The following is a 27,727-nucleotide window of genomic DNA, read 5'->3' on the forward strand; positions in this document are numbered from 1 at the left end:
AAGCGTGCATGTTACAGCGAATGTTATAACGTATCTTCCAGTCTCACGTGCAACGCGCAAAGTTACAAATTTCAGGAGGTTATTTCGCAATGTTATCATTTTGTGCACTGTCCGTATGCGGAGCGTGACACATTGACACTCACAACATAAAAACTGGAAGTAGCTTTATAGCTTTTTTATACCACCCTCCAGTTCGAGCATCTAATTGGTCATAAGCACATACTGGAAGATAAGTGTTAATGTGGCCATGAATTTAAAAATCCTCTCTGTCCTGGGGCTGATTTCACAAAGCCATAGATATCATGTACATTATACTTAGCTTCAGTTACATGTATCTACAAGTATCAACAGGGCCAAGTTTGAAGGAATGCTTATTATAACACACCTCTTGCTTGTTCTGTATTCTGGTTGGCTGAAACACGGTCACGTGGGGTGAACTCATATAGGCTAGTGATCGCGCGCACGTGTTTTGCGGGAATAGTACCAGAGCGGGCACTAATCTTTGCAAATTGTGCCCGCGGTAACAGCGCCCTCTCTTGACTTGAACCGTGAACAAACTACAAAATTCCTTTTTCTGTTCTTATTTGACATTTTAAGACCGAGCTGTGTTATAAAACACATATTGACTGGCATAATTCGGTAACTAGTGTACGTCTATTCCCCTCGGGTCTGTGAGTGACCAGAAGAGGGGCCTATTTCCCTCGGCCCTCGGCCTCGGGAAATAGGTCGCTCTTCTGGTCACTCAAAGTCCCTGGTGGGAATAGACGTATACTAGTTACCTCGTTGCCAGTCAATATGTGTATAATATTGCATGCTTAATATCTTATTGCATGATGATGTTTATTTCCCACTAATGCAGCCATGAACTATTAAGAAAAATGGTGTAGAACTTTTGCCAGATAATAATTGTGAGAACACAACACAAAGGTACACGTAGTGGCGTGTCTAAAAGTACCTGGATTTCACAAAGAGTTAGGACAAGTCCTAACTTTAATAGGACTAGTCCTAGGAGATATCAAAAACGTATAGCTAGTCCTAAGTTATGTAGGACGAGTAACTCGTCCTAACTCGAGATAAAGACTAGTCTTATATCTTTGTGAACTCCACCCCTGGTGATTTGGCAATTTTATCTGTCAACACATTGTTTTTGATGATCAAGATGACACAACTCCATGTTGATGCATGCTGACACAGGTACCAGGTATATGCACATACATGTACATGTATTTCAGTGATATACTTGCCCTAAAAACCAGGACTCAAAAAAGTAAGAACAAATATGAACATACACCTAATACCCTGTTAAACCTTTGAATCTTGTTTGATTTGATTTGCTCTAATATAAGACAGTAGCGGTGGTACTGAGGCCAGTGCTATCAATGAGAGTGCTAAGATAGGTCGATACCACAGCCATCCTGCAGAAACCGTTATCACAGAAAGTGAGATGGATGCACATAAATTGAAAGCTGATAGACCAATGCTCACCATGGTACCAAGTATAGGGAACCACTCAACTGTGAAAAAGAAAAAAACCAAAACACCAATAATACATACATTAGTTATTACATTAATCATGAAAAGAGACTGGAAAAGAGACTGGACGGCTGCTATACGAGAATGCTTCGCTCTGTTAAACAGATTCATTGGGAGAGGCATGTCACAAACCTGGAGCTCTACGGTGGGCTGCCGAGAGTAAGCACCAAGATTAGGGCAAGAAGGCTGAGACTAGCAGGTCACTGTCTCAGACATGATGAGCTGGCAGCGAGCAAGCTTGTGCTTTGGGCCCCTACTCAAGGTCACTGTTCCCGAGGTAGACCGCAAACCACCTATGTGGACACCTTGTGCCGGGACTCTGGACTGCGTCGGGAAGAGCTACGTACAGCAATGGGGGACCAACGTGTTTGGAGGGCCATCATCCGATGCTCCGCATCGACTGAATGAATGAATGATGTGTACACTTCAAATTCAATGCTGATGAAAGTCTATCTTTATACACAAAATGGCCACCGATCAGGACTAAGCATTTCAACGACAAAAATTGGGATTCTGAATTAGGATTAGGACTCACAGGCATGCAACTGCAACTTCACCAAAAAAGAGGAAATTAAAAAATTGGTGTAGTATTTTTCAATTTGTAATGGTAAAACTGAGAATGTAAAAAGAGGAAATCAGTTGATCCGAGGGAGAAGTTGCAAGCCTGGATTCATTTGGCAATTTGTTTAATTCTTCATTTATTTATTTTATTTTTAAGGGAAGTAAATGACAATCTGACTAGTACATTGTAAATTTTACTTGCTCTTCTCATGTAATGGCCCTACAGCGAAACATTCAAGCTACCTCACGGCCTGTGGTCTTGTGAAACACCTCTCCGACGAGTGTAACGCTCGTGGGAGACGGAGCGCCGCTGGCCCCCACGAGCCACCTCTCCGACGAGTGCCTCCGACTCTGCACTTTGGTGTGCACCCAGAACACCGTCTTTCCACCAAGTCGGGGCCCCATGCCGGGCCCCCACTGCAGCCGGGCGAGAGCCCCGCAGCCCTCCTCGGCCCTACTTTAATAACGGACCGGGTCTTCACGTAACGCGTGTGGGGGACGGAGCGCCGCTGGCCCCCATGAGCCACCTCTCCGACGAGTGTAACGCTCGTGGGAGACGGAGCGCCGCTGGCCCCCACGAGCCATTGGGTTTGAGCCTCATATACCATTATGGCCATGTGCAGAATATTCTCTGGAGCATATTGTACTGCTTTGGACCCCATTTAAAGGCAGTGGACACTATTTGCAATTGTCTAGCCTTCACAGTTGGTGTATCCTTCACAGTTGGTGTCTCCTTCACAGTTGGTGTATCTCAACATATGCATAAAATAACTAACCTGTGAACATTTGAGCTCAATCGGTCATCGAAGTTGCGAGATAATAATGAAAGAAAAAAACACCCTTGTCACACGAAGTTGTGTGCGTTTAGATGCTTGATTTCGAGACCTCAAGTTCTAAATCTGAGGTCTCGAAATCAAATTCGTGGAAAATTACTTCTTTCTCAAAAACTATGGCACTTCAGAGGGAGCCGTTTCTCACAATGTTTTATACCATCAACCTCTCCCCATTACTCGTCACCAAGAAATGTTTTATGCTAATAGTTATTTTGAGTAATTACCAATAGTGTCCACTGCCTTTAATGTACATGCATGTAACTAGCTTTAATATTGAATACTTAACTTCTTGATGTTTAATTGTTTTGGATTCTGCGTTTTAAAAAAGTTTCCTCAAAGAGAGCAACATATCTTGAGGTTGCATTTTTGTGTAGAAAAGCGATTTACACATATAATTGATATATAATTTAACAACTCACCTAAAGTATATATAATATTTGTCATGAAGTTCAATCCAATGAGCATTATAAGCCATCCTCCAACTCTAAGTGTCCATGTCAGAGTACTACTTGCATGTAACTCATCTTCAATCATTTCCTATAAGAAAATCAACATCACAACAAATTAGGCATCATTCAATGTGCATCTCTTCTCACAAGATCACATTGTACACAGAATGAATTCATTTTGGGCTGGTACAGAAAGACTCCGTTTGAAAGAGACATAGATGTTTAAAGATCAACTTGAACACAATTAACACTTATGTTCAATAGAATGATAAGAGATGTTAAATTTGCATCTGGATAAAGAATATTAATTGGTTTTTACCCATACACCGATGTGTGTTAGCACTGTATACTCAGTACTTTCCCGAGTCCTGTGAACAAAATATCACAGGCATGTTACTCAGGTGGGATTCGAACCCATGACCCTTGCAATTCTAGAGCAGTGATATAGAATGGTCAAGAATTGCGAAATGATAACATACATATGACTGTAACTCAATCAAACTGCGACTAGAGAATACGACCAAAGATGAGCTAAATTATTCTCAGTCAGACCAATGTGTGGCTAGAGAATACGACCAAAGATGAGCTCAATTATTCTCAGTCAGACCAATGTGTGGCTAGAGAATACGACCAAAGATGAGCTCAATTATTCTCAGTCAGACAAATGTGTGGCTAGAGAATACGACCAAAGATGAGCTCAATTATTCTCAGTCAGACCAATGTGTGGCTAGAGAATACGACCAAAGATGAGCTCAATTATTCTCAGTCAGACCAATGTGTGGCTAGAGAATACGACCAAAGATGAGCTCAATTATTCTCAGTCAGACAAATGTGTGGCTAGAGAATACGACCAAAGATGAGCTCAATTATTCTCAGTCAGACAAATGTGTGGCTAGAGAATACGACCAAAGATGAGCTCAATTATTCTCAGTCAGACCAATGTGTGACTAGAGAATATGACCAAAGATGAGCTCAATTATTCTCAGTCAGACCAATGTGTGGCTAGAGAATATGACCAAAGATGAGCTCAATTATTCTCAGTCAGACCAATGTGTGGCTAGAGAATATGACCAAAGATGAGCTCAATTATTCTCAGTCAGACCAATGTGTGGCTAGAGAATATGACCAAAGATGAGCTCAATTATTCTCAGTCACACCTGCGTTTACCTCAAGAAACCCCGCATCCGCACTGAAACCAAAATCCATCTCGCGAGAGCTCTCATTCTCTCCAAGATGTTGTATGGCGCGTCGACATGGACAGTGTCTGTCACCAGTGGGAAAGCCATAGATGCGTTTGGCAGAACTATGTGGAGGAAACTGCTTGGTATCATATGGAGCGACTTTGTCTCGAACCAGGAACTCGAGCAAAGAATTGGCGACCGTTGGCAACTCACACAGGCCACCCTGATGAATCAACAATGGGCGTGGCTTGGTCACTTCCAACGCCACACGAACCACACAACTCTGGTCAACAGACAGCCAACCGGGTCACGATGCACCCCAGGGAGGCCTCGGTTTCGCTGGGTAGATGGCCTACGCCGTTGGACGGGCTCCACAGCAGACACTCTGGTTGACGAGGCGGCGGCCCGCTCGTCCATCCCTCCAAAGAAACAGCCGGCAAAATCTTCAATGGTGTTGCGCAGTCATAGTCGTCAAGGCGCCAGTGGCGTACGACGTTGATTGATTGATTGAGACCAATGTGTGACTAGAGAATATGAACACAGATGAGCTCAATTATTCTCAGTCAGACCAATGTGTGACTAGAGAATATGACCAGAGATGAGCTCAATTATTCTCAGTCAGACCAATGTGCGACTACAGAATATGACCAAAGATGAGCTCAATTATTCTTAGTCAGACCAATGTGTGACTAGAGAATATGACCAAAGATGAGCTCAATTATTCTTAGTCAGACCAATGTGCGACTAGAGAATATGACCAAAGATGAGCTCAATTATTCTCAGTCAGACCAATGTGCGACTAGAGAATATGACCAAAGATGAGCTCAATTATTCTCAGTCAGACCAAAGTGTGACTAGAGAATATGACCAGAGATTAGCTCAATTATTCTCAGTCAGACCAATGTGCGACTACAGAATATGACCAAAGATGAGCTCAATTATTCTTAGTCAGACCACTGTGTGACTAGAGAATATGACCAAAGATGAGCTCAATTATTCTTAGTCAGACCAATGTGCGACTAGAGAATATGACCAAAGATGAGCTCAATTATTCTCAGTCAGACCAATGTGCGACTAGAGAATATGACCAAAGATGAGCTCAATTATTCTCAGTCAGACCAATGTGTGACTAGAGAATATGACCAAAGATGAGCTCAATTATTCTCAGTCAGACCAATGTGTGACTAGAGAATATGACCAAAGATGAGCTCAATTATTCTCAGTCAGACCAATGTGCGACTAGAGAATATGACCAAAGATGAGCTCAATTATTCTCAGTCAGACCAATGTGTGACTAGAGAATATGACCAAAGATGAGCTCAATTATTCTCAGTCAGATCAATGTGTGACTAGAGAATATGACCAAAGATGAGCTCAATTATTCTCAGTCAGACCAATGTGCGACTACAGAATATGACCACAGATGAGCTCAATTGTTCTCAGTCAGACCAATGTGTGGCTAGAGAATACGACCAAAGATGAGCTCAATTATTCTCAGTCAGACCAATGTGCGACTAAAGAACATGACCAAAGAGGAGCTCAATTATTTTCTGTCAGACCAATGTGTGGCTAGAGAACATGACCAAAGATGAGCTCAATTATTCTCAGTCAGACCAATGTGCGACTAAAGAACATGACCAAAGATGAGCTCAATTATTCTCAGTCAGACCAATGTGCGACTAAAGAACATGACCAAAGATGAGCTCAATTATTCTCAGTCAGACCAATGTGCGACTAAAGAACATGACCAAAGATGAGCTCAATTATTCTCAGTCAGACCAATGTGCGACTAAAGAACATGACCAAAGATGAGCTCAATTATTCTCAGTCAGACCAATGTGCGACTAGAGAATATGACCAAAGATGAGCTCAATTATTCTCAGTCAGACCAATGTGCGACTAGAGAATATGACCAAAGATGAGCTCAATTGTTCTATCTCCCGATTCCTCTGTGAAGTGAAAAGGCAGAACCATGATGACAATCCTGAAGAAACCTAACATGGGCTTGTTATTTGCCTCACGCAATGTTTTGAAAGACTGCATCGATCTTACAAGTTCCTTCAAGACACAGACTTCCTGCAAATCAAAAACACACAGGACGGACTTATGAAGGATCGCGCCAGTGCTGGTCTGGGAATAGGAAGAAAGCAAGCACAAGTTGTGTCTATGTGGAATACCGGCATCCTTGGCAGTTCCAACCCTTCACAGTTAATCAATACTTTGATATATCTCCACTGGTTACCCATTCATTCCAGAATCCAATACAAGTTCATCCTTCTGACATTCAAGGCTCTCCATGGACTATCCCCTACCTACATACAGAACATGATTCAGCCCCGTAGTGTCAGGCCGGGTCCGAGGTCATCGGGCAGCATGCTCTATGTTCCTCTGACCCGTTTATCCAGCTATGGGGACAGGGCATTCAGTAACATTTCACCCCGCCGCTGGAACTCTCTGCCTCAACATCTCAAGGACACACATGACATTTCTCGATTCCAACATTCTCTCAAACCCATCTCTTCAGATTAGCCTATGCAGATATTGAGTGAATTTTCTTCTTGTTCTTTGACCAGCGCCTTTGAATGTTCTACAGATTAAGTGCGCTTTAAAAATGCTGTATTATTATTATTATTATTATTATTATTATTATTATTATTATTATTATTATTATTATTATTATTATTATTATTATTATTATTATTATTATTATTATTATTATTATTATTATTATTATTATTATTATTATTATTATTATTATTATTATTATTATTATCTCCCTGGATTGATTATTGCATTGTGTGGAGGCCAAGCACACAGGAATTTGAGACAGAACAATTCTCAATTAAAGGCAGTGGACACTATTGGTAATTACTCAAAATAATTATTGGCATAAAACCTTTCTTGGTGACCAGTAATAGGGAGAGGTTGATGGTATAAAACATTGTGAGAAACAGCTCCCTCTGAAGTGCCATAGTTTTTGAGAAAGAGGTAATTTTCCACAAATTTGATTTCGAGACCTCAGATTTAGAACTTGAGGTCTGGAAATCAACCATCTAAACGCACACAACTTCGTGTGACAAGGGTTATTTTTCTTTCATTATCTCGCAACTCCGATGACCGATTGAGCTCAAGTTTTCACAGGTTTGTTATTTTATGCGTATGTTGAGATACACCAACTGTGAAGGCTAGTCTTTGACAATTAACAATAGTGTCCACTGCCTTTAACTGTTATATCACAGATCTCTTACAAGAATATAGACCTTTACGTCAGCTCCGAACTTCCTCACAGAATCTCCTGGATATTCCTACTCATGCATCCACTAGTTTCTATGGTCAACGAGCATTCAAGCAAGGAAGGCTATGGAACAACTTGCCTGAACCCATACGTCCTGCTAACTCTTGAAAACCCATCTTTTTAAACAATAACTCTTTGCCTAATCTTTGGATGTTCTAAAAATGTTTAGTCCTGATGTATGGTTTTAATCATAAATATTACTGCCAGATGCCGAGGATCTTGGCTGAGGGTGAATCGTGGTGGTAACCTCTCCCCTCTTGTATTTTTATATTGAATCTGTTTAAATTCATATTTGTTACTAGTATATATTTTGCTTATCTACTTATTGTAAGATGTTATGAGTGTTTTCTATGTAGCTGATTTTTAAATTTGTGCAAAGCGCTTTGAGGCATGGCATAAGGCACTTTATAAATGTTCATTTATTATTCTGACTGATAACAATTGAGGCAAGTATCTTCAATATACTGAAGATGTGTCAAAAGCAAAGCAAGGCAGGCTAAATTATCGCAAAGTGAAGCCAAAGGTAGTGGATGCCTCTGAAAATAAGAACAACCATTTGCACTTCACTGGGGAGGTAGTGCTTTCTGCTCTACCGGCCAGGCTTCAGATTAATGATACCCAAGCCTACATCCATATGGACTGTAAAAGGGGTAACCCTGTTTCAGCCCTAGGAGTAGGCAACGGCCTCTTGACAAAAATAATTGTAGCCTACACCTTGAAGTGTTAAAAAAAAAATTGTCAGGTTGTACAAGGAGGTTCTCCAGCACAATCATCTTCAAAGAGGGACGCAAATGTTCTACCTTCGCCCACTAGCCAAATCTACAGGAGAAATGTTGTATGCAAACCAGCAATCAGGATGCCACAAGCTAGCGAATGTTGTGGCAGACATGTGCAAGCAAGCCGGTTTATCTGGGCACTGCCTCAATCAAGTGCGATAACTCGGATGTTTGACAGAGAAGTTGATGAGCTGTTAATCTGTGAAGTCACTGGCCACCGTTCAAGTGCTGTCGGAAGTTATAAACGCACCAGTGATAACTTAAAACGCAAAGCCAACTCAAGCATTCAAGGTCTACCAGTAGAAGAGACATGTCGAACCAAGCCTGTCACATCATCAACTATATGCACTCCAACTGCAACCACCACGAAAGTGGCCACAGACCAACAGAGAAATATAACAATGATACTGAATTTAACCTCTGGGACCAAAATGTGCCTCCTGTGTTACGTGATTGAGTTTCACATTTAAGCATCTGCCCAGAGCAGGTAGACGAGGTGGCAGTATTGCTCTTCTTGTTCGCGATGAATTGAATTTAACGGTCATACCTTTGCCCACGTACGAATCATTTGAAATGATGATGTGCACCCTCACAGCAAACAGTACCAGCGTGGACGTCGTTGTCATTTAAAGACCACCGAACACTCGGATATCATTCAACAAATTTGTGGAAGAGTTTTCATTAATGCTGGATGAACTTATTTTCCGGCCAACACCTCTTCTTAAAACTTGGGATTTAAACATTCACCTTGACAACCCTGCTCTTCCAAACACCAAGAAGTTTCATGAACTGATCGCCAGTCATGGACTATTGCAGGAAGTCAGCTCCTCTACATAGGACAAGGGCCACATCCTTGATGTTCTCATAATTCGCAAACTTGAAAGTCATCTGTATTTGAACGTTCAAGTAATACCTGGTGTATCCGATCACTCGGGATTTACCTGTGAGCTCCACCTGAACAAGCCACTTCAACCTGATCAAACAGTAAATGCTCGCAACATTAAGACCATCGACAGAGCTGCTTTTGCCGAACTAATTCAAAAGAAGTGCTCTTGTGGACAACTATAACACTCAGCTACGAAGCATCTTGGATACACTTGCTCCTGCCAAATCATGACGCATCAAACAACGTCCTGAAAGTCCGCGTAGTAGGGTCATATTTTTGGATTCCTTGACCATTTTTTGCTACCTTTTTTTTCTTGATGGATTTGACTTCAGGAACCATTTTGGTATATTCATGGGATTACCATGGGGAAGCACAAGAGAAGGCAACTGAAAAGGCGGTGGCGCTCAAGTCGACTTGAAATACATAGAGAGACTGTCAACAAGCTTGTACATCGACGACTGTGTGGGACTGACAGTAAACGGTTATTTACTGTGGGCAACCAGCTACTTAACCGCACGAAGTCATCCCCCCTTTCTTCAAACAACACTAGTGAGGCCTTGACTCATCTTTTTGGCAGGTTAAGTAGTCTAAGATTGAATCAACTTGCAGACAGTTCTCCCCAAATGTGACTGCACCACTACCAGTGCAGACTTCGGTCGTATCGTCACCGCTTAGACCAACAACTTGAGCGGGTATAGAGTCACTTCTAAGAAAAACTCCTCCCAAGATATGCAACTAGGATCCAATATCATCCAAGCTTGTCAAAGATTGTGCATCAACCTTTGCACCAATAATTTCAAACATCATTAACCTGAGCTTCCAGCAAGCTTCGGTGCCATCTGCTTTGAAGCTCGCTTACATTCGTCTGCTTTTGAAGAAGAATTACCGACCTATCTCAAATCTTCCTTACCTGTCGAAAATTCTTGAGCGTGTTGCTTTCGGCAGACTCCACACTACCTCCATGAAAACCAAATTCTCGATCCCCGACAATCTGCTTACAGACCGCACAACAGCATTGAAACCTTACTTGCCAACGTCTCCAGTGACATTCTTCTCAACATGGATGCTGGTAGAATAACAGCTATGGTGTTCCTGGATCTCTCATCTGCATTTGACACTGTTAATCATGAACTTCTCGTAAACATATTGTTTTCACTTGGTGACCGCAATACCATTTGTTTTCAAAAAAAACTGCCTCACTACCTGCTGTAGCTGCTATAGAGGTGCCTGCCCAGGTGCTGATTCTCATAAAAGCTTGTATGGTCCAGAGGTCAACTTAAACAGTCTATAATGAAATCATTATTATTTCAACTTACTTGTGCTGTTTTTTCTCCAAAGTGAACCAGTTCAAGTGACTCTCCTGTATCTGTTTTATACTTAGTTAGCTGATTTCCTGATTGCTTTGCTATAACACTGACCTGGAAAAGAAAAACAAAGCTCCATGTATATTGATGGAGAACACACGATCTACACATGAGTGATATTCCAAAGTTCAACTTGTTTGGAAGAAATCATGGCAAGATGAACCATCAGTCAAACCACTTTAAAATAGCGTAAGTGACTGGCTTGTAAAATGTACAACACTAAGCTTGGGCGATATTGCTTTTATTATCCCACGATATATCGTCAAAAAAGTATCGCGATATTCGATTAATTCGCGATTTATGTTTGAAGTGTAAAATTAGACATTTTACTATGCCCAATTTTCATACTTCAAAAAAGCTAAACCAATCGAGGTATGGATCTGTGAGGTGTACTGTCTACCCATGGTGTTTTAGCTCTGAGTTACACACACATAAAGTGTCTTTTAAAGTGTCTACTGCGCATGACTGTTCTTACATGTGTGTATATCCTGCCCATTTCATTCTAGCTAACCAATAAGCATCCATAATGCACATGGGGTGACCTCTCATTCATAAAACGGTTGTGGATGGTTTGTGGTTTGTGTAATATGATCCCATTGTGGTCTGCAGTTCGGGCGAGGCACACAGGGGAGGTAATTGATACATTGTGTTACTTCTGCAGTGTCTGTGGGAGACCGCAAGTCTTTGATGTTATTTTTTTTTTAATTGGGGAATCTTGGGGTTGGTTCTGGGACTTTATATTTTTTTTTAACAGCCCGTTATGGTTGCAAGACGTCTTAATTAGGGAAGACATCGTGATACTTCATCAAAACCACGATATGCCGATAATTCGATTGACAAAAAATCAAGCCGATATGGTAATCGTTTAAGAAATGGTATCGCGATTTTCGATTATATCGAGATATCGCCCAAGCTTACAGTAAACAGCAAGTATTAGCAAAGTGAACTCATGTGAACTAAAATGTTTGTTGTTTGAATAGACTATGGATCAATGTGTACATGAACTTACTGTATCTGGATCTCCTAGTATAGCATCCTCACCACTCACTCCAGCATAGCTATATGTTACTCTCACATCACCAACCTAAAAACAGTGTCATTAATACTTTCATTAGGAAAACCAACCCTAAACATGTACACATCAGTACATATCTCTTCAATTGACTGAATTAAAACTCTAAACCACAGAGAAGATATTTAATAAGGCATCATAAAAAAATATAAAAATACTACACTAATACATTTATGCATCTAACTTGCATCCTAACAGATGATAAAAAAGGTTCCAAAGCTGCTGTGATGATGTTTGGGCTCCGGTGTAGATAGGAAAGTGCAGGCCAAATGTGTTATATATACATGTACTGAACCTAACTTTGGACTGAATCCCGGAGTTATGGATGCCTCATGGTCACTTTTAGGTTCTTTGTACGATTCAATACTCAATTGGAAATAGTTGTATACTTTGTATTGAAAGAGAGAAAGCTTTTTATTATGTTGAATCACTGCAGAGTAAACCAATGGATTCGAATGCATTATAATCGTTCACATTATTCTTACATTCAATTAATAGGAAACTCTAAATAGGGGAAATTTAGTGCACTCTCTATGCATGCATGCGCCAACATGCAGGAGCATAAACTCATTCATAACCAAGAATAAAGAAAACCAACTTTGACAGCAATTTTCACTGATTTTCCCAACTGCATTTCAAAAATTGTATTTTTAAATGTGATCTTTAAACATCTGTAAGTTATATACGGTAACTACAAAAAGTAATTTCATGTTGCAAATGTGTTTGAAAACAGACAACTATTATGCAGTCTGTTTGACTGAGTTCCAGAGATTAATTACACTTCAATTCTTAAAGGCAGTGGCACTATTGGCAATTACTCAAAGTAATTGTTATCATAAAACCTTTCTTGGTGACGAGTAATGGGGAGAGGTTGATGGTATAAAACATTGTGAGAAACGGCTCCCTCTGAAGTTCCATAGTTTGTGAGAAAAAGTAATTTTCCACGAGCTTGATTTCGAGACCTCAGAGTTAGAACTTGAGGTCTCGAAATCAACCATCTAAACGCACACAACTTCGTGTGACAAGGGTGTTTTTTTCTTTCATTATTATCTCGCAAGTTTGATGACCGATTGAGCTCAAATTTTCACAGGTTTGTTATTTTATGCAAAAATATGTTGAGATACACCTACTGTGAAGGCTAGTCGTTGACAATTACCAATAGTGTCCAGTGCCTTTAATTGTTATGTAACAATGCAGTCAAGCCTTAAGCACCCTTAGGTACATGATCTTCAAAGACTTGCATCGCAGCATGTCAAAGTGCATGATTTCTTCACTGTAGAAAGTAACAGCTATTTTCAGCATACAAATGTCTGAAGTAGTAAAAAAGTCACGCTTTGATTATAGAAAACTCACCTTTGGTCTGAATGGGTTGTCTGTTTGATAAAACTTGCCATCAATGAGCTGAACATTGGGTTTACTTGGTTCTTTGGTAGGAACATATGGCTTAAATTTATCAATCTTCTCTTTCAAGCTGTCTTTTATCATGTAGTTTCCTATGTAGGTATGTATTGCTACAAAGGTCATTGGACTGACTGTCATCTCTCTACAGAAAGACAAACAAAATTAAAGGAAATAATAACATTAATGTTTGTCCTTTACAGTTTGTTTTCCCTGATCATGTTAAGAGGTTTTGGTTATTCATGGTTTATTTATTAAAACACTGCAATACAGCGGCTAAAAGTCGAAATGTACAGTTTACAAAATAGTCATTAAAAACATTCTTATATTAAAAAATAAAAAATGAAATATCAAATGTATAAACACCTAGGCAATAAATTTGGGACAGAAAAACATTAAAGAAACGCGTTGTTCCGGATCGGTCGAGTTGATCACTGAAAAGCGCCCAAAACCGTCCGCTACTTAAAAAAAACACAAGTTGAAGACTCATTTAGACAATATGATGACATCAAGTAAAGTTTCATTTACACTGAATTAAAAGGGCAAAAGTTATGTGAATTTGAGTGGGTTTTCATCTGAATTGTTTGCAGTACTTGAAATAACCATTGGTGTTGATGAATCTCATTTGTGATGTTTACTTTGCTGGTGACTGATGACGCCAATGACTGATGCGCAAGAATGGCCACAAGGCTGCAAACAATACATGGGTAGCATTTGAAAGAGACTCTGGTCTTTGGTTCATGAAGAGTTGCTTGGTTCTTGCTTACTGTATGTTTCATTCCTCAAATGATTCTGCTGCCTTCTTAAAGGTTTAGCGCCAATGCCTTCAGCACATCTTTGAAGCATTTATGTCGGCCTCAACCAGACAAAAGAGAGCTTTTGGAATTCTGGACCAACACAGGGGAAGTTAGTTGCTAAGAGCAGAACTTCAACTCCACTAATGTTGCATCACTTGTAGACAACGGTATTGGGCACTTTAATCTTGCAATTTGATATTGGCAATTGTACAAAGTCAGCACATAAGCTGTTAATGTGGCAGCAGCATGGAGTTCAGTTTGCAGCCCGGTATACAGGGTAGACTGCTACTACAAGGTAGACTGCCACTTTGGTATTGACCCATTTCACCTGACGTCATCAGCAGAAAAATCTTGAATGCGCCATACTGGTGGGCAATTTCACTGTGCGTTTTTATACACAACTCTATGCTGCGCATTATGCAGTGAAGTGTGCATTTTAGGCGACGCGTCGTTAATACACGTAAACCTAACTGCCCACCAACATGGTGAGCGTGGCATTGGTCGCCGCGTGTGATGCGCGTGCAAGGGGTCAATATGGGTGTACACCAAACTTTGAGGGCAGCTGCAGGCGGTATGATTGCTAATAAAGGGTTAAGTATTGCCGTATAGAATTAAATATCCTTTCTACTTGTTATCATGAGAAAGAATCTGTGTCAGTCATGTAATTCACAATGTTTAGAAAACAAAACATGCACTTATTTGAATACGAAAGTCTTCAGTTATCAGTGTCTTTAAAGGCGCTGGACAATATTGGTAACTACTCAAAATAATTGTTAGCACAGAAGCTTACTTGGTAACAAGCAATGGAGAGATGTTGATAGTATAAAACATTGAGAAATGGCTCCCTCTGAAGTAACATAGTTTTTGAGAAAGAAGTAATTTTCCATGGAATTAGAATTAGATTTTGAGGTCTCAAAATCAGGCATCTAAAAGCACACAACATCGTGTGACAAGCGTGTTTTTTCTTCCATCGCAGCTTCGACGACCAATATTGAGCTCAAATTTTCACAGGTTTGTTATTTTATGCATATGTTGAGATACACCAAGTGAGAAGACTGGTCTTTGACAATTACCAATAGTGTCCAGTGTCTTTAATTAATCAGTAACTCTGGGTACATGTGGATGTGTATCTACTGAATACTCACTTAGGATTCTTATGATTTGTCGGGTTGTTAAAAGTATTGCTGTCCACCAGGAAAGGTTTCCATTCTTTGGCTAAAGTTGGAAAAATAAAACAACACTTACAAGTTATGTAAACATTATCCAAGATATTAAACCTCACCTACATGTACATGTACATGTGCTTGTGGTAAACTAACAACGATAAGGTATAACAAAACTTTTTATTGCCCTTTTGGCTAAATAAATGGGAGGGTCGGTCTGTCGTTTTTTTTTGTTTTTTTTTCAATACGTCAGAGGAGAAAAAAACCCACACAATTTTGGACGATCTTATCCCCCAAATGTTGGCCCTTAATAATACTTTTTCCATAAAAAATAATTTTTATGAATTAGTGATTAACAGTTCCAGCATTAAGAACTTCGTTTGCAATAAAAATCATTGAGATTCAACGATTGGTAACGCACAGACCAATTATTCATCAATGAACTTTGGCCCCGCATCGCGCTTGCCCTCGGTAGGCAAAAGTTATACATTAATTTTTTAAAAAACATGCTGCAAGGCTGTACATTGTACCATTCTACAGGTGTGCGGCACACTATGTGGCAATTCTTTCTCGGTTTCATGAATGTGCGTATTGTGTTGGAGTCTATCAATGGCCAATCACGGCGTGGGGACTGTTTATGCACTTTGCATGCAGTGGGTATTTCCATGGTGTGAGCGACAGAATGTCAGCACATTGTGTACACTCAGCATAGGAACCATGCGGCCGAGACTATTGTCATGTTTTAACATTTTGAGAACGATCGCATTTCCGATGCTGTAGTTTTTAAGTTGGTTTTGGATTGTCAGGTACTCGTTTATTATCGTATTAAATGCAGTCTAAAAATAGTCAGCCAGTCATTTCTTGGGCAGGCAGGGCGGCCAAATTTTAGCAGGGCAGCCCGCCCTCCCAAAATTTGGAGTTTGACGAACACTGCACGCGTTACAATTAAACAGACCATATCTCAAAAATGATATTTCAGCTTCAAATAAAGGGTTTATTGTCGTTTATTGGGCATTTAAAGTATAAAATACTTAAAAGAAAAAAAGAAAAACGCCATTTGAAAAAAAGAATTAAAAAAATGTAAAAAAACGCGACCATGGATTTCTGATTTTTTTTCGGTCGGTCGGAAAAGGGCAATAAAGAGTTTTGTTTTGTTATGCTTAATGTATACCTGTGTTTCATGTGCTCAGGTTGATTTTAAAAAAAATTCTTGGCTGTAAAGTTTCAAACCATTAAAAAGCTTAATGAAGTTATAGGCCTACCTAGCTGTTACGGAGAAAATGGTGTTACCAAAAATTGTCTACCCAAAATTAAGGACACTATTGGTAACTTCTCAAAATAATTGTTAGCACAGAAATTTACTTGGTAACAAGCGGTAACAAGCAATGGAGAGATGTTGATAGTATGAAACATTGTGAGAAATGGCTCCCTCTGAAGTAACATAGTTTTCAAGAAAGAAGTAATTTTTCCACGAATTAGATTTTGAGAAGTCAGAATTAGAGTTTGAGGTCTCAAAATCAAGCATCTAAAAAGAAATTCATGTGACAAGGGGGTTTTTTCTTCCATTATTATCTTGCAACTTCAACGACCAATGGAGTTCACTGGTTTGTTATTTTGTGCATATGTTGAGACATACCAAGTGAGAAATACTGGTCTACCTTAGTTACCAATAGTGTCCAGTGTCTTTAAGCAAAAGTGAGCAGTGAACCAGCCCAGTATACATGGTAGTCTGTTTCTACATCATGTGCACAGCAAGGGTGTGACACATAGTAACATTAGCAAGTAGTTTCTTGAACTGCCACCCTCTCCAATCAAAAGGGACTGTTTAACACTGGAAACCTATTTCTTCTCAGCAAGCTTTTTTTCTACTTTAAGAACTTTGTACTAATATTTTGTTTTTGCTGATCAGCTTTTATAGGTAAAGATTGGTAAGCGAAGTTTCCCCAGTCTGCCATATTCATCTCCTTCTTTAAAGGATTCGGGTACTTTTTTTTAAAATGGCCACAGATTTACATTAAACTAACAGGGTTTAGGAAGACGAAAATTATTTTAGCATGTAAAATCCCATTAACCAGTTATGATATTATACCAAAACCATAGCATAACTGGTTAATACGTTTTTACATGCTAAACTGAGACGAAAATTATTTGTTTTACTCATTTCTCAAAAACTACAGCACCCCAGTAAGTACAATTTCAAGGGAAGCTTTCTACTATCATAATCTTCAAACTGTGTAAGTTTAATGTTAATCTGTGGACATTGTGTTTTGTGTTAGGAAAAGGTACGTAACCCTTTAAGGGCAGTCAAGTTTCTGCACAATTTCAGCTAAAGGGGTTTCACCATGAACCTGTTTCTCCACTCCATCCATTTCCACACGTTTGTTATCCCTTAATGTACACTTTGAGTTCTTGCCCACTGTTCATACTCACTATACATGAAATCCGTTTGTATCTTGTTGTCAGAGCCCTCTTTTGTATCTTGCTTGTTCTGATGTTCAACCCACTGGTACATGAAGACTTCTCTCCTTAGTTTGACGGCTGGAACATGCACATCAAACAGTACATCAACTAGAGGCTGTCACAAAAGGCAATAACCAATTGTTTCATTAAATAAGGGAATCAAAGTGTTTGAAGACGTTTTAAACTTGTTGTTTAAACATCCTAAGGCCTGGTTCTTGATAATTTTACCAAAACAAAGTCAAGTTGAAATTATCAAGCAACGGGCCTCAGCATGCTTTTAAAACAATAAGTTTGAAACCAATTCAAAACACTTATTGGATTAATAATATCATTGTTTAGACATGTTAGATAGATTACATAGCAGATAACATCTTTGTCATTAGACTAAGTTTAATATTAAAAGGATTTAAAAGTTACACTTTTTCTTTGGTAAAAAGTTGTTCTAAAATCATACTGCGTACACAGGACTACATAATACAGGTTTGTGCAATTTACAAACGTATCACTTATACCCTGATGTATGAACAGATAGAAGGAAGGAAACTTCTCAGGCTTCGGTGAGATTATTGGTTTGTGCTGACAATAAAGCCCCTTTCACACGAGAGCAATTTAGCAAGGGTCTCTTGCCAAATTGTAGCATGGTTGTAAGATTTTACAAAATGCACCTCGTGTGAAAGGACAATCCCTTGTCAAATCTTGTCCAACATTGCTACATTTTGTCGGAGGTCCAACCTACGACAAAATCTGACACTAGCGGAAGTTTTGACCAAGGACGTGGGCTACACATCGTGTGAAAGGAACCCTTGTTTATTGATCGACGTCCTAGGTGAAAATGCCCATACAGCGCATGCTATTGTGGGTGCTATCTTGTCCAACTAAGGTGATCAGGATTACCAATTCGTCATATCATTCTCATGTCACACAAGGGTTGTTCAGTCACACATCAGTCACACATGGTGATAACAAATAAACAATCCACGCTCGTACAGGTAATGTACTTCAGCTTTCAACCAGTTTTAAAATGTGTTTTGATTGAACATAAATTACTAGCAGAAGATGAAACCTGTAAGGTAGCGGTGGCACTTAAAGACTTGCTAATAAAATAAAACACTGCATGAGCTTCCGTGGGAACTTCATCAGATGCACTACAATAAATAAGAGTAGCCAAATACAAGGAAGCAATGGGTCAATGAGTCCAATACCAAAAGGAAAAGTAGATGACTATTAAGAGCATCTACTCTTGGTATAGTGCCACTATACCAGGAGTAGATGCTCTCAATAGTCACCTAGTGGGATAGGAAACCAAGGTCCCTATTAGTTCTCGATCAATACAGTTTCGGTTCTTGATGATCAGCAGCTTCAAACCTATTTACTATACCTCATATATTCATGACAGAGAGTTGAGTTCTCATTGGTCCAGTCATCACCACCTGCTAAGTGCTAATTACCAATCGCGCACGTGAGTATTCACACAAGTGGTAAATGCGCATGACAAGTAATAGTTCCCCGGGAGCTATTCTATTTGTCATGCGCACTACCATTGCGTGACGTCATCTCCAGGCGCTATTGATCGTGGTACTGTTTTGTATACACGCACGAACAGCGCTCTCTTAACGACATCCAACACATGAACAAACTTATCATGTGCATTTTGTTTCACAGTCATCATTTTCTCTTGCTCAAAACTCATGTTCCAGTAACTGAATTATATGTATGAAGTATAGTAAAACAAATATAACATGGTTTATTTCGGGTGACTAGTCGATAAGACAAACTAGTTGACAAACTAGTTCCCTCGACTCCGCCTCGGGAACTAGTTTGTCAACTTCCATTACCTCGTGGAGCTAATATCGACTAGTCACCCTCAAACCATGTTATATTTGTATAATAATAGATGTTAAATTTGCATCAGGGATAAAGAATATTAATTTTGGTTTTTACCCATACACCGATGTGTGTTAGCACTGTATACTTGGTGCTTTCCCCGAGTCCTGTGAAAAAATGTCACAGGCATATTACTTGGGTGGAATTCAAACCCACGACCCTTGCAATTCTAGAGCAGTGTCTTACCAACTAGACTACCGAGATTGCCCGGTAGCTAGAGGCAGTTCGAACCTATGTTTTGGCAGCGGGAACCGCAACGATATAATAGATGTTAAATTTGCATTGGGGATAAAGAATATTAATTTTGGTTTAAGCCTTAATTTTGGTTCAAACCTGTCTCTGAGAATGCTCTCTGCTGAACAGCAGTCACCTTAAGGTGCTGCAGGGAATGCCCAGGCAGATTTTAAGTGGTCAGATACTGATTTCAGAATGTTATTGTTTCTTTTGTCAAAGCTGAGGTGGTTCATTTGTCGTCAGAAGATGTAATGTCTGTTACTTTTTTTATAGAATTATAAAGTAAAGACACTAACATACTGCTCGTATCAATGTTTTTTTCATAGGCATCTACAGCAGTTGTGTTTTCTACAGTCCTGATCTCTTGTAATTAACGGCCGATATGAAGTAACCTTTATAACATGTTCACAACTCACCTGATCGGTTTTGAGCTTCCCAGTCAAATGCACCAGTTTGTAGTTGTTTTCCTGAAAGATGACTTTGTTGTTTGTAATCGGTATAACAAGATGCAAACTTTGTTCAAGTGACTGGGCAGTTTGCACAGCTTTTCCCTGTTAAAGATAAACAAGATTGTAGCAATTAGTCATACCTGTTAAAAAGTTGTTGAGGGAGCCCAACAAAACCTAATTTTCAAACCTAAATGTTGGTACAGGTGCTCAATACTGTTACAGTGTAGATGTTAACGCTGCAAAGCATTTGTTTGAACCCAATTATTAGAACGTGCAGACAACTTCTAATCGAGCCTTGAGATATTTTGAAAAGTTCACTCGCGAAAATTATTTGATTTTTCCCCTCCCCAAAAAAACGTGTAATGCTTCAGACACCAACAACCATGGAGGAAAAAGTGGATGGGAATTTTAACAAAATACAGCAACGAGGCAAGCTCCGAATGTAACAATGTATAAGGGACGATGAAAACAACAAAAGGTTTCACACATGCACAGTCAATGTGCACTGTGCATATGACATCACAAAAAGCTGTCATATTTAGTAGTAGTATGGTACATAAACCACATAAAACTAGGAAGTTATTGTCTTTGCCTGGCCCCACTGGTCATATACAAGATCACTGGGATATGGGCTGATGAGCTTGTTTTTAAAATCCTTGATCAGGATGCATGATGGGAGTGATTGTATTGCCGCCGGGGCAAGACCCACAATCACAAATAGGCCTACACACAAGATATAATAATGCAAATGATTAGTTTGTAATTTCCTTTTTAAACCAAATGTTTTTTAAAGGGGAACACAAAACTATTCACTTAAGTTATCAATGTACAATGTACATGGTGTATTAATCAAGTGTATGTTTATTGGGAGAATCATTTATCTTTATTTTAATCAGTCTATCCGGATCAACCTTGAAAATAGCTTGGTATTAAAAAGTCATATAGGATGCAACACAGAAAGTCTCACATGTATTCCAACATACATGTAAGGACCTGTCAAACTGCACGAACTTGTTTTCTTCACATATTGTACATCGAACGGAATGGCTTCAAAACCCTTTTCCACATATGTGTGAAACTTGTATGGTATTCTAGGTTGTTAAATTATCTAAAATCACAATGAAGAGCTTACCTCATTTAGAAAGAGAATAAAGAATGACACAACAAACATGCCAAGACCAAGCATAGCTCCTGTAAAACTATGGGACATTCGCTCAAGCAATGTAGTATTGTTGCTGGCAGTGGTTTGATGGCGTCCATGGTGCTTGGAACCTGTATTATGCATACCAGGATCATCTGGGTACTAAAAAAATAAACACAGGAGACAAAAAAACATTACCATCTGCACTGAGGCATACTGTATGTTGTTCATTACCCATTCACACATTGACGCTGCTTCTACTACGATGGAAAAGTGGCTTATGAGAGCGTGGCTATAACCATGGTGCAATCGTGGGCCAAACTCGGGAGGTCTCTCCATGAGCTTGGATTTGTCAGGGTAGGATCTCCCAGGTCGGGACGCTTATTTTGAACATGTTCAAAACATACAAAGCCGGGTCGCAGCCAACAATAAGCGGGAAAAGTCATAGTGGGAACGCCAAAATCATACAAGCAGTGTGGTAGCATTGTGGTGAGATCTCTGTGGTCGTGATAAGAACGCAGCATTTCGAAGTAGAAACAACGGCTTTGTCGGCATTGGTCTTGGTGTAATCGTCCTGGCGGGCGAGGCAGCAACACTTTCTGTGAAGCAGTACAGTTGTGTGGAGTCGTTAATTTGCAAAATTGTTTGATTTTCAGACGTTTGTGTCCCAACTTAGTAATTTTTTGAGATCGGGTGATCGGCTTGGTCTTTGTAAGGTCGTAGAGCTGTGTGAACAGAGTATAATCGATACTATCTAGACTTTCAAGTCATAAATTTGAACCCTAAAAAAACCAGACAATGTTTTATACAGTTAGTCAATTTGACATACAATGTATTGATCTGAATAAGGGAATAAAAGTGTAGTGACTCGTTCTTACACGGCCGTTTAGACCCTGCAAGGTTTTAAACGGCCGTGAAAGAACGAGTCACTACTCTTTTATTCCCATTCATAAATGCCTTTTTGGTTAAAAGGCGTAATAAAGTAAGAAACTCTGTAAAAGTTATCCGTTTCCGACGTACTTGAGCTCTGTATGTACATGTACGACGTCCGTGTGTTGCATTGTTATGACTGAGACGCCTATTTCAGACAGTTTCCGGCTCCATTTGTGCACATGCGCGTATAGTCTTGGTTCAACACGTTATCGTTTTCCTTTCACACACAGCACTGCCAACTCACCGACAGTGCGCGCAGCGCCCGTAACAAGAAACATCTTGCACCAAGACTAGCGCGGAATAACCGCTCACAACTGGTTATAAACACTGGTCATTATCAAAGGTTTAAACACCCCCACACTCTCCACCAATAGGAATAGCGAAACTGTCTGAGGTATTTATGAATAAATATTTTAAGCCACTTAATCGTTCAAACAATTTATCACTAAAATCTAACTTTTCTTGGGAAAGAAATACAGCCAAAAATGTTGCTGCTCAAATAAAATTTAAAAGAATTTAAGCACAATTTGAATGAGATTCCATCATTACCAGTGGTGGAGGAGTTCAGGAGGAGGGGCCTTTAAGTGTAGCCTATCAGAATGCAAAAAAATACTTTCTCTAAAAAATAATTAAGATCAATAAACTCAAATAAGATACATAAACAAAATTAACAAATGTAATTATAGCTTCTAAAACAAAATTTTATTCAGTGTCTTTTGAGCAAGAAAAAACAACATGAGAAATATCTGGAAAATTATGAAATTATGAAATATTAAGCTTAAATAATAAATGACGTAGAAAAATATTCAGTTCAAATAAAATGAGTTCACATAAAAAGTCTTATATTAGCCCTGGTTTTGTTAAACATTAGTCAAGACTAAGCTTCAAAGATACCATAAAGTACAAAATACTTCTGACCCGGTAAAGTACGTCAAAGGTAATCTTCCAGAAGCCCAACGTAGTCTCTGATGATTGTATCTGTTATTGTTAACATGGTAAACTCCAAATGAAGAAGAGTTCTGGCCATGATGAACATGAAAACAATCTGATCTGCCAGCTCCCTGAATGTTAAAGCCCTAAAGAGATTTGTGTATTTACTCTTTAATTTTTGGACAAAATTTTATGTACATAATATTGAAAAGTTACCCCAGTTTACAAAAATGGTGATCATTCTCAATTATCATTATCCATCTGCATTGCCACGCTTCTCAACATTTTAAAAAAGGTTTCATTATAGTTGCAAGCCAGCTTCAAAATTTGTCGATAAACCTAACATACAGGCTCAATATGGCTTCAGGGCAAAATATTTGACTAAAAATGCCTTGAATGACTCAGTTGATACATCTACAAGGGATTTGAGGCATTGTATGAGGTATCACCCCAACAGACTATTTGATAACACCCCAACAGACGATCTGGGTACTGCACACCCTGTGATAGTCGGCGGTGATAGTCGGCGGACTATCACAGGGCAAACTATGCACTATCACACGGCCGCCGTTTCTTGTAAAACTAAGACATATCATGTGACGAGCTCTAAACCAATGAAAAGGCAGAATGTTTGTAAGGGGTGTAATAATATAAAACATTGCGAGAAATGGCTACCTCTGAAGTAGTGTAGTTTTCAAGACAGAAGTAATTTTCCACGATATTCATTTCAAAACCTGAGATAAATAGAACTTGAGGTCTTGAAATCAAGCATCTGAAAGCACACAACTTTGTGTGACAAGGTTTTTTTTTACTTTCATTATAATCTTGCAACTTCGACGACCGATTGAGCTCAAATTTTCACAGGTTTGTTATTTTATGCATATGTTGAGATACACCAACTGTGAAAGCTTGTCTTTGACAATTACCAATAGTGTCCATCTTAATAACACATTCATAAATACCTCAGACAGTTTCGCTATTCTTATTGGTGGCGGGCCCGTCATGTGGGTGTGTATAAACCTTTGTTTATGACCAGTAAAAAGTGTTGAAATATGGGCGTGACACGCGAGCTTGCACCTGTGCTTATAGACAGTTTCTTCATTCCTATTGCACGAGAGCAACGGCTGAAACAGTTGTGCCACATCACGCGATGCGCGCGATGCGCACAGCATACCCTTATAAGCAGTTGTTTACCCAAGGGTCTTACCATTTCATAGATGGAGGGGTGTTGTTTTGAAAGAAATCATTGAACAATTATAATTTTTGCATTTATTTTACTTTTTTACCCAAAAGTGTTGATGTGTTTTTACCGAAAAGGTATTTATGAATGGGAATCAAAGTGTGTTGAATCGATTTTCAACTAAGTGGTTTAAACCGGCGGAGGCCTGGTTCTTGATAATTTACCTCCACTTCGTCTCGGTGAAATTATCAAGAACCTGCCGTCGATTTCACAAAGAGTTAGGACTCGTCTTATCTCGAGTTAGGATTAATCTTAAGGTATGCATGCTACAGTGCAGGGTTGGGACTCGTCCTAAGTCCTAAGATTAGTCTTAAGTTAGGAAGAGTTTTGTGAAATCGACGGCAGGCCTCGTCGTTTTTTAGTGTAATTTTTAGTATAACATATTTTTAGACACGCAAAACCAAAACGCATTTCACTGTTCAAATATTTGTTTTTTTACAAGTGACAATAAAACACTATTCTATTCTACATCTCCTTTCAGGAGAACCAGTCCAAGCTGTGACTGACTCTCCGAAGGTTCCTATAATAAAAAGGCCAATATCTCTTGCACTTTCCCGTCTCCTGCTGAAGACTGACCTATAGAGCAAGCTAATTGAATCGTAAAGACAATTAAGACAACGATTTGTTTAAAGCAGCTGTGCAACTTTTGTGCGCCACCATTTGAGGCAATGAGATGTTGAGTGATCCTGAACTGGTCTAGGGTATGATTCCCCCAAAAGTAGATTTTGGCCCCCTCAAAAAATCAAGTCGACTGCTCAGTGTTTAAGAGAAATATTTCTTACACATTCTTGGCATACTATGTTACATAAATGTTATTCGCCCTGGCGCTCATATTTTAAGAAGTTACAAAATATAGTTTTCAACAATCATTTCTTATCAAATTAAATTTAATGATCAATCATCAAAGCTTCAAAAAAATTGCCCTTAACAAAGTCACCCTGCAGCTGTTATTAGTTCGGGAAATGGTTTTAAATAAGGGAATCAATGTGTGGTGAAGAGGTTTTCAACTAGTGGTTTAAACCTAACGAGGCCCGGTTCTTGATAAATTATCAAGAACCAGGCCTCGGCGGGTTTAAACCCTTAGTTGAAAACCGATTCAACACACTTTGATTCCAATTCACAAATACCTTTTCGATCAGAAACATCAACACTTTTTAATCAAAAGTAAAATAAATGCAAACAATATAATTGTTCAATGATTTCTTTCAACACAACACTCCTCCAGCTATGAAATGGTAAGGCCCATGGGTAAACAACTCCTTATAAAGGGAATGCTGTGCTGGTTGCGCGTATCACGTGATGTGGCACAACTGTCTCGGCCGTTGCTCTTGACCAATAGGAATGAAAAAACTGTCTTATAAGCACAAGTGCAAGCTCGCGTGTCACGCCCATGTTTCAACACTTTTTACTGGTCATAAACAAAGGTTTATACACACCCACGTGACGCGCTCTCCACCAATAGGAATAGTGAAACTGTCCGAGGTATTTACGAATAGGTTTTTTTTGCCGTGAAATATAAATAAAAGTTAGTTTGGGTGGGTCCTTTCTATGGTTTTGTACATTAGTGTTTGTTTGATTGACTTTTTTATAATTTGTTTTTGCAATTATTTACTATTTACTAATATCTTATCGATCCATCACAATTTTGTTTGTTCTGAATCCGGAATTTTTCATCTAGAAACTTGATTAATATTTTAAAAAAGGGATGAGAAAAACAACAATGTCAATAATCATTCATAAAGTTTCCGTATGGCGCCACCACTTTTCTTTCGGATGAAATAATATAGTATCTAATTTACCTCTTATGAGAATCCTTTTTGTAAAAATGAGTGAAAAAGTGGTAGCGCCATATGGAAAGTTATTCCTATTGCTCATTAGGCCCATTTTCTGTTCACAATTGCAAAAAAATGTATTATTTTTGTATACTATTACTTAGGGGGCCTATGAGCATTATTGAGAAATATGATTTTTCATTTGATGACGTTTTTTTACCAAAGCACAGGTCCTTGTTCTATGCACACACTAACTAAACATCCTTCTGGAGGTGAATTTGCAAGGGGCACAATGCAATGTCTGAGGGAAACATTGTCAGGGGGCGACCACTAGGGGGCAACTTTGTTTGGGGGCAACATGTCAAGGGACGACTTTAAGACCCGGGGCGAGCCGGTTAGGAGGAATGTTGGGGGTGAGCTGGCTAGGGGGCAAGATGACCCGCATCGGAGCGTAACAATTTAAAAAGTGGTGGCACGGTACAAAAACTTTTCATTCAGACAGAGATTAATAATACGCTATATAATTTCTTTTAGAATCAGAATCAAGTTAAAAGTAAAACTGCATAAAACAAAGCTACTTCTCTACTCTCTACACTAAACCTAAAATTCAATAAATACTTCAAAATACAAAATAGTCAGCAGAAACATGGAGAATAAATTAAATACAAACTTAACTTAATTATATAACATGCCCAATCATGGATTATTGCTCCATATGTAAATACACAATTACAAATGAAACATTTCGAAAAACATTTAGAAAGAACACATCAACTTACCTTTGATCGGTACATCTTTTCAGAACACGTCGTGGTTTTCTCTGATAATATTAAATGGTGTTCACCGGGTATTTATACCCATGCATCCCATGTGGTTATGTGGTAAATATTCGGGTCGTTGATTTGGTTAGAGGCGGTAGCTCAGCAGGTCGGGCACAACACTCGTACAACTTTCCTTCCACTTTCACTATGTACTGATGCTGCTAGCTGCAGAGGGAACCGAGTTCACAGTTCGTCAGTTAGTTAGCAGACAGCCGGGCCATTGTATTGTACCAAGCAGGCCAAGATTCTACGCCGTGCGACCTCACCCCGGGCCATTCATGCGGCCGTCCATGTGTGTGTGTACACTGCATCGATCGTACGGCCGGGGACGTATCGGTGGTGGTCTTTAGGTAGTGCACAGATGATGTAGGACTACGCTACTGCGCGCTGCACGCAGCAAATAGATGTTTGTTTGCTTTTCTCATTCCAGTAAAGAAAAAAATACTGTATAGAAGAAGGCATTTTATTGGTCAATATTTGTAGATAATTAGGAAGTCGTAGTTTTTTGACCAATAGGAAAACATTTTGTTTCTGCGTTTTATAATGCAGAGAGCT

The 27,727-nt window shown here is 39.3% G+C and overlaps 1 protein-coding gene across 1 annotated transcript; it reads right to left on the bottom strand.

The window, feature by feature from the left end:
* Positions 1–742: 742 nt before the first annotated feature.
* Positions 743–27,616, bottom strand: LOC117307317 (transmembrane protein 43-like). The gene is made up of 10 exons (XM_033792034.1): positions 27,131–27,616; positions 21,468–21,638; positions 20,303–20,437; positions 17,739–17,883; positions 15,291–15,360; positions 13,304–13,493; positions 11,888–11,962; positions 10,831–10,932; positions 3,347–3,464; positions 743–1,514 (listed from the first exon to the last, which is right to left on the bottom strand). The coding sequence occupies exons 1-10, from the start codon at positions 27,143–27,145 to the stop codon at positions 1,303–1,305; spliced, it is 1,233 nt and encodes a 410-aa protein (XP_033647925.1). The 5' UTR covers positions 27,146–27,616; the 3' UTR covers positions 743–1,302.
* Between the last annotated feature and the right edge of the window lie 111 nt (positions 27,617–27,727).

The sequence above is a fragment of the Asterias rubens genome, chromosome 2 (assembly GCF_902459465.1).
Source record: "Asterias rubens chromosome 2, eAstRub1.3, whole genome shotgun sequence".
Taxonomy (NCBI): Eukaryota; Metazoa; Echinodermata; class Asteroidea; order Forcipulatida; family Asteriidae; genus Asterias; species Asterias rubens.

What these genes read in the sequence shown, in the direction of transcription:
- LOC117307317 (XM_033792034.1), bottom strand. An exon ending in ACAAACGGATTTCATGTATA is followed by an intron (nt 15,361 to 17,738) that starts GTGAGTATGAAC and finishes TTCCAACTTTAG; the next exon opens with CCAAAGAATGGAAACCTTTC. An exon ending in TACTAGGAGATCCAGATACA is followed by an intron (nt 10,933 to 11,887) that starts GTAAGTTCATGT and finishes TTTCTTTTCCAG; the next exon opens with GTCAGTGTTATAGCAAAGCA.